Consider the following 8573-nt stretch of genomic DNA (forward strand, 5'->3'; position numbering starts at 1 on the left):
AATAATTATGTTTTACAACATGTAACTGATTTGGTTCACAACCAACATGATTAATTCAAGATCTACATACTCATTGCATGCAACCTTCATCGGTTCATTTGACGTCAGCAATGTTTTCATATGATGTGGACACAAAGAAACTACAATTTGATCCAAAAAATCGTAGTTATAATTACGTCCCTATGATTGTTAATACACATCTACTTTTTCATATATAACAACATTAATACTTAATTTTTAAATGTCAATGTATGATTTGACTATATATTAACGGTACATGTAGCTTCATTCCAAAAAATATCAGAACAATTGAAATGACACGTTTTAAAAGATGGTGGTCAAATTTAAGTCTGGAATTTGTGGCCTAAAGTAATTGTGTTATTCTTCTAGTTTTACTAGGAGTGTTTACGTTACAGTTTAGACTATTTAACCCCCTAAACAATAGCCAAACCATAATAATGGTTTTAAAAAGTTTCCAAAAATGACGGTTTAGCAGCAAGTGACCAAACCAAACTACAAAAAAACAGTTTGGTCTAACTGGTTTAAATAATGACATGTATTTTTAATTAACCTGGATATCCAATTCGCTATGTAAGCCGACTAATCTTAGAACGACCACCTGCTTCATAAATAATTCAGAGTCACTGCATTTAAACCCGTACAAAAAGATTTTTGTTCATCATTAAATTTGAATATGGAACATCCAAATTAATTTTGTGAAATTTGGGGAGATAGATTTTTATAGAGAAATAAGTAAATGGGCAATAGTGTAAATGAAAACAGATTCGTACGTTTTATTACATTGGCTGATGGACATTCAAATGGTTTCTTAACTGACAACACTCAAGAATTCTTCATCAGATTCAAAAGCCGCCATGTTTTCCGGCAACAAGCAGACTTCCAAGTCCATGCTTCCTCCGCCATCCCGGCCAGGGTACAACGTCATCTTCCCGTCAAACTTATTAGCAAACCCGCTCAGAACCGCCACTCCTTTGCCCAACCCGAATTCGTTCCCATACATATCAAATCTCGGCGAGCTCCCCATATGCACGCTATTGGGATCAAGAAACTGACTCATTTTAACCACAAACGGCTTCTTTAACCACGAATCMRCWARTCCCTTGATCGYTTTMTCAYCATGGTTCACCACCGCCTCGTGCAACCGCCASGCCGCCCWCCCRAYRCYSTGATCCAGCAACTSCCCCGCCGTTGYTKTTCCTGTCACAMTSRRGACCATRTTACCGAAGTARYYTTCAGRYACCGGMGGGRRAAYTCTGCTCCTGTTGTTCACGGCCAATCTGCAGCCGGTTTCTTGATCCGCCGGTAACTGCCGGGCACGAGTGACGCACCGCCAGACAAGGGCCGAGAGCCCCTGCAACGTGGAAATCTTGGTTGTATTGCAGTCTGAATTCACTTTCGCTTTGAGCTTAGAGAGAGAATCCGACGAAAAATGGAAGATTCTTTCTCTTAAAAATGGTGGACTATATCTTTCGATGAGTTCATCGTCATCTGTAAAAGGGAGGCTGATAATCGGATCAGATCCTGCCGGAATCAATCTTTCGAGAATCGGAGGTCGTGAGACGGGAGCTAAATGTCCGTTTTGTGTTTTTGATCTGAAAACTTCGGACCAGGAGTTGAAGAATTGCCAGTAGGAGGTTCCGTCAGCTACCATATGGTTGATAGAGCAACCGATGAAGATTCCGTCGATGAGCTCCGTCACCTGAATCGACAGCAACGATAGTTGGTGACCATCGTGAGAGATAGCTTCGTGGTGGTCGAAAAACGATTGAACAATCAACGGCACATCAGTCGGTTCAAGAACATCCGAGATCCTCAAATCGACAGTCGAATGAATGAATCTTGCTCCAGGGCTATTCTCATGATCCAAGAAGGCGACCAAAGAAGGTGGTTTTTGTTGTTTAACGGTGGCTAAACGGGCGGCGAGTGGGTGAAAATAAGTAAGCGTGGCGGAGAGAGAGTCTTTGAGGTCGTCGAGGAAGGTGGCGATGGAGAAATCTTGATTTTCCGGCAAACGGAAAAGTAGACCCTTTTGGATGTAGTTAAAAGAAAACAAAGGTAAATCCCATGGTGAAAAGTAAATGGGTTTCTTGGCTTCTTCTGATAAGATTTTTGGTTTGACGAAACAATCTGAGACGATTTCAACCGTTTGAGATTCCATTCAAGAACAATTAAGGAGGCTGAAGCTTTGATCAAAATAGATGAATCCTTATATCTATACTACATATATAAGCATTTATACTCATATATTAATTACAAAACATAAAAGCACAAATTACTCTCATTTTATGCATAAATTTCAAAAAACTCTTAAAAGACAACTCATGAAGCTAGATGTACAAGTTTTTTATGCTAAGCTTTTAAACTTAGGCAACCATCCAAAAACGGATGCTTCATAAGTTGCTTTCTTGCTTCAGTCCTATCTATACCACATATATAAGCATTTAGACTCATATCTTAATTACAAACCATAAGACACAAAGTACTGCCATTTTATGCATATATTTCAAAAAACTCTTAAAGACAACTCATGAAGCTAGATGTACAAGTTTTTTATGCTAAGCTTTTAAACCCAAGGAACCACCCAAAAACGGATGCTTCATAAGTTGCTTTCTTGCTTCAGTCCTCTTCTTCCTTATTTCATGTATCTCCCTGCGTCAAAACTGGTTTCGGTAGGTTCAGATGTTGTTTTCTTCCCTCACAGTCTTCAGACGTTGCTTTGATGTATCACCTAGAACAGAGTTTCTTCCTTCAATCTTCACGTGACCGATTTGATCCCTTAATTATCGCTCCATATAACTCCCTCTTTGTGGTTTGATTTCTCTACCATCTCTTCAAAACCCTAAAGATTTCTCTGAGGTATGCTATTGATTTTAATTTCGATTTAGATTTAGAATTCCATTTCAGTTTTGATTTCCATTTCCATTTCGATTTGCAGCTGAAGATTTTTCAGACGTGATTTTGATTCCTCCGTTGATTCCAACGAGGTACGCTGATATTGGGTTGCTGGAAGTATTAGGTTCCGCTTTCTATTCAACCATAGGTATTCAAAGTTAATGTTAAATGCTTGATAGTGCACTTAAAATCACATTCAAACGTTTTATGGTCAATTATTTTTTTGTTTGGCTCTGTTTTACTCTTATTTTTTTGTGAATTAGTTGAACCCAATTAGGTTTACAAAAAAAAAAAAAAAAAAAACCAATTACATTGTTTTAGACTTATTTTTCGGTCAATCATCTGCTCTGATTTTTTTACTCCCTACTTCATCTTCTATTTATTTGTGTTAAATGAAGATAAGATTCAAAACCCTAGAATTCAAAGAAAATATTTCTTGATATGAATGCAGTTTTAACTATAAACTTCAAACATTTCATCTTGTGAAAAGCAACTGTTAAATGTCAGAAAATAATGAAGTTGTACTAATTTTTCTTTATGCCCTGTGTAGATACTGAACTCATTATCCTGTTTACTTGTCATCATCAGAGGTTCTTCTAGCAATTCCTCCGAATCCCAGGTGTGGAGCATTTATAGCATCCAAACTTTCAAATACTCCTATAGACTTGCAATGCTCCATGTAATTGTTTTTTCGTTGGGGCCATAGGGTGGTTTATCAGACTTGTTTATAGTCAACAATAGACTCTGTGTACAACACAGACACACACACACCCCATGAATGGTGATGGCATGTGCATAACATAGACACACACACACACACACACACAGAGACAGACACACACACACACAGAGAATGGTTGGGTGTTGTTGTATGACCCTATGTATACTAGAATCACGTATTATTAAATAATGTTTTTGGGCCTTATGATCATGATGTAGTTATGCACCACATGGCCAGATTACATATTCTGTTTTGTTTAGCCATATGCATATGCTTTGATCTAATCACACACATCGTTCTATCTATGATGAAGACCGAAAATATGTACGATCTTTGTACATTAAAACACCTTGCATTCTTGTTTTTTTTTCCCACTGTTTTGTTCATTCTTTTTACATGTTTTGTCCATTCTTTTTACATGTTTTGTCATGCTTCTGTCAGCATATCACACATATATGCATACTATTACTATATGTACATATATATATATATATGTACATATATATATATATATATATGTACATATATATATATATAGACTTGGGATCATGTGAGACCAATGGTTTTTCATGAGACCCGTAAGACCAATTCTCAATCCTTGGATTAGATCTATAATCTGACAATCTAAACATTCATAAACGCAACGAGATTTCTCAATAATCACAAAATTGTCACCGTGCAATTTAGACCGTTAGATCATTAACTTATAAAGTTGATCAATGACCATAAATTGGTCTTACGGGTCTCACGAAAAACCTTTGGTCTCACGTGAACCCAACCCTATATATATATATACATATATATATATATATCATATTAACCGGTTGTTTATAGCATCGTAAATTTGTGTATCATATGTATCCTGTTTTTGCTGTTGAAAATTTGTGTATAAAATCCATTAAGCGTTCCTGATGTGAAAGACAGCTACAATCAAAATAATTTTCAAAAACCACACCAACACATTGTTCTATCTATGATGACCACACCATCGCATTGTTCTATTTATCAATAGTCAATAAACACTTGTATAAAACTAAATTTATGGCTACCAAATTTCTACCTGGCTGTTGTTCCACTTGAAATGTCAACAACAGCAGTTAAATGTCAACAGCAGAGTGTTTTGTGTGTGTGTGTGTTGTACTTCAAATAGATAAATAGCTGCTAGACTTGCTGTTAATCAGTTTCTGTTGTTAATCTGTTGATTTGTCTCTGTTGTGTGTGTGTGTGTGTGTTGCTGTGTTGTGTTAAATGTCAACAGCAGAAATGATATATATACTCATCTTGATGTGTGTGTGCATATGTATTGTACATATATTTATAGAGTGTATAAACTTGCATATATGTGTGATGAAGCCTTTTTTTCATAATACATCATCAATGTGTTGTTTGCATAGTATACATCATTAATTTGTTGTGTGAGCATATGTATTTGTTGTTTGCATAGTATCCTCATCTTGATCCATAACAGAAATATACTCTTCTCTTTTCTCGGAAGCTTTCTAAGTTCATAACATGAACAACCATCTCCATGTTTTAATTCCTTATTGGTGAGCTCAAAGTCAAACCTTATCTTGAAGTAAGGAGCTATAGAAATGACAGTAAGAATTGGGGGAGAAGATACATATTACCACTCTTTGAGCTAATCTAACTCTTTGTAAACGCTGCATAATACATGTTTTTCTTCTAAAAGTTCACTATTTGCTAATTACAGTTTGTTGACTGAGTTTGATTGCACATGCCTTAAGTTTGATTGCACAGTCCAGACTTCAGACAACCAATTTTCAAGGTAAATCATGCCTTTTTGTTCATTGAACCTCTTGACTTCTGGAAATCCATCTATACGGTACTGAGTGATCTGCATATCTACTTCTTTTGTTTTCTCTTTGTTTTTCTGCATAACGGTCTTTACTTGGAGCGTTGCAGTCGGCTTTCATAGACACATGTATCATTTTCTGCATAACGGTCTTTTGTTTTCTCTTTGTTTTTCTGCATAATGTCTCCTTGATAAAGCTGGACCAAAGTGAAGATTGCATCCAAAACAACTTTATTTGCACAGTAGGTGCTTGCAAATGCAGTTTGGTTTGAGTCGATATTAAAAAATAGAGCCAAATTAGGCTCTACGTCCATATATGTCTAAACGTCGTCCAACGGTCACTCTGGAAGAACCAAGTGATCTTATTTAACACCTGTAATATGTATCCAAAGTTTCATAAAGATATGACAACAATATCTTAACCAAACTTAATTTAAACTCATTTTTGTTACTATAATTCACAGCTCAAAATCAACTTTTTATCAGTTTTTAGACGCAAATATAACCAACCTAGAAGCCTTATTTCTAAAAAGTGTCTAAAGGACAGATTTAGAGCTACATATAAGCTTTCTAAAATGTTCAGAATCGTAGCAATCCGAGCTACGGTTAAAAAGTTATTGCACATTCAAAACAGCATCTCGGATAGAATTGGTGCTGTCAAATTCACCAATAAATAAGCTAAAATCCGTATTTTGGATTCAATATTTATTCCAAAAATCAAAATACCATCTAACCATGTTTATATTATTGTTTACAAGATCAATACTCAAGAAAATAATAAAAAAGAAAGCACACTTACAAGGATAGGAAATTGCAACAATCACTACGAATACATATTGAACAGTGGTGTAACAAAACTTAGAGGCTGTCTACCAAATGCTCTTGTAGGTCTTACAAAAAAAACTTGTCTTAAAGCACCATTAAGAATCTATATTAAGATCTCAAATGTAACCTAGGTCCCGATTTCTCATAAATCTGCATCGTATTCAAGTGCCAATTCTCGCAAATCCACAACACATGATGCAGGTTCTGTAGAATTTGAAACTTCCAGTAGAATCTCCTAATAAGAACTTCAAATTAGCAAAGCTCCATTGGATAAACCAACAATGTCGAATGAAACCAAAACAACTTATAGTGGTTGATACTTATTCCCTTCGTTTCAAAAACATGGTAAAGTTTGTATTTTGATCCCAACATTTTCAAGTGATTCACTATATTTAAATTTACGTTAGCAACAAAGGCTAAAAATGCAACATGTTAATGTTGAAATCTAAAGAAAGATCACGATTGAATTTTGAATTGTAAGGTTTAACAAACAGAGTTTATATTGCCTTTAGAGTGAAGATAATACTTTTGACCAGGCCAAACAACAATACCTCCTCTACTTGTGTTGTAGCCTCTATGGATGTCAGCCATGTATTGATTAATAACACCACCCTGCTGTTGAATGCAACTGCTAGAAATTGATCTAAACGAAACTCAGATTTGAGCATTAATTGCATATCCAGTTACACAAGGTTATGTTTTGGACAAGATCAAAATTTTCCATCTAAGCCTATGTTTATCTGTTAACTAGTAAACTAAAAAACTCCCATTACAATTCTCTTCACTACCCGAAATGAAACAAGTAGACATGATTCCTAAATAATCGAAACAAATAAATCAGTCATTTAGAAACAAGAAGCTGTCATATTAGCAGAACCTTGTCATATTAGCATAAAACAACAAACTATTTAAATGGATTGTTAAGTAGAAACAGGACATATGCATACAACACCCCTGTGCCTGCTGTAATGCACACAGAGATCTGATCACACACACATTTAGCCACAAACATGTTCTGTCCCTACTGTTCCATATGGCTGTTCTTATCATTTTCTTGATTTATTTATGGTTGTGTGACCTTGCATCAGTGCATTTCATCTTATACACACATGATAAAACCATGATTAAACCATATACATACACATCTGTTGAACTACTGCTTACAGTGTTACAAAACAAACAATATTAGTGAAGCTTGTTAAAAAATTCAATCGTGCCGGAGTCTACACCTCAAACGTCGTCTATCAAGAAGTTTTACGTGATGAATAAGGTATAATCACAATTATATTATTATACATTTTGTATCATATGTTTCTATTAAAACCATTGCGCCATTTTTTGCAGGAAATATTTACGGATGAGTGCATCACGAAAAGCAAACAACAATTCGAATATACAGATGAACATTATTTTACGAACGATAGTATTTCTTTGTTCATTCAAGAATTTCAAGTTTTGTAATAAGCTCTGAGTAGATGGTTTCAGAAACCCGACATATGTGCAATTTTCTTTTCATTCGATCTTGCTAACAAACAAAATTGACCTTCAACTTTGTATATTAGTTGACCTGTAAAATAACCACACAAACTCATGATTCAAAGCCAAACTAATGTTTTCGAATTGTGATTTACCCGCGCTGCATCGCATGGGTACAGCACTAGTAATAAATGATATGGCGGCTCAATCCCAAGTAAATTAGGCTTATACCCTTAGTGTTTCATAAATGTTCTAGAATTTTCATCAATCGTGGTCTCTTTGGTGATATATTTCGATTGATGATTGTTTCTTTATTCTTTGATGTCGAATTTAGGGCTTCATTTATACATTTGGATTTCTCCATCGCTTAATAGGTTTTTTAACGTTTGAGCTCTCTTAATCAAATTTATTCTTCACTGGTTTTTGATGTTTGCCTCTCCGTTTTCTGTTTTTTTGGTGGTTTTCTTACACATTTCATCTTTTACCAAAAGTAAAATGGATGACTTCTGGTTTTTACCAAGAGTCTTAAACCAACGTAGGAGTTTTCCACATCGATTGATCATCTAAAATTTGCCAATGACATCTTGTGGGTGGCATATTTGGTGTTCTTTGTGATTAACATCTGTTTAAAAATAACCAAAATAGTTTTTCTTTCATTTCTATGCACGTTAACGAGAATATAATTCCATCCTCCATTAGATGGGTTTACGTATGTAGGTATATAAATGTTTATATACGTGTTTTGTGTATGTATATCAATGTGTTTACATTTGTTTTGTTTTGTAAATGCGTTTGTGTGTATATACGTGTTTTGTGTATGTATAT

General features: G+C 35.1%; 1 protein-coding gene and 1 long non-coding RNA gene across 3 annotated transcripts; one reads left to right on the forward strand and one right to left on the reverse strand.

Moving 5' to 3' along the window:
* Window positions 1-758: 758 nt before the first annotated feature.
* On the reverse strand, window positions 759-2179 carry LOC112511373 (uncharacterized acetyltransferase At3g50280-like). Its single transcript, XM_025116969.1, has one exon. The coding sequence runs from the start codon at window positions 2177-2179 to the stop codon at window positions 830-832; it is 1350 nt and encodes a 449-aa protein (XP_024972737.1). The 3' UTR covers window positions 759-829.
* Window positions 2180-2593: 414 nt separating this feature from the next.
* LOC112511374 lies at window positions 2594-5778 on the forward strand. 2 transcript variants are annotated; one of them, XR_003069084.1, is made up of 4 exons: window positions 2594-2877; window positions 2957-3061; window positions 3464-3532; window positions 5346-5778. It is a non-coding gene; the product is annotated as an uncharacterized LOC112511374 (long non-coding RNA). The 2 variants fall into 2 exon arrangements; XR_003069083.1 differs by lacking the exon at window positions 5346-5778 and having other exon boundaries at window positions 3464-3836.
* The last annotated feature ends 2795 nt before the right edge of the window (window positions 5779-8573 follow it).

Source organism: Cynara cardunculus, assembly GCF_001531365.2.
Source record: "Cynara cardunculus var. scolymus isolate 2C chromosome LG 4, CcrdV1, whole genome shotgun sequence".
NCBI classification, from domain to species: Eukaryota; Viridiplantae; Streptophyta; class Magnoliopsida; order Asterales; family Asteraceae; genus Cynara; species Cynara cardunculus.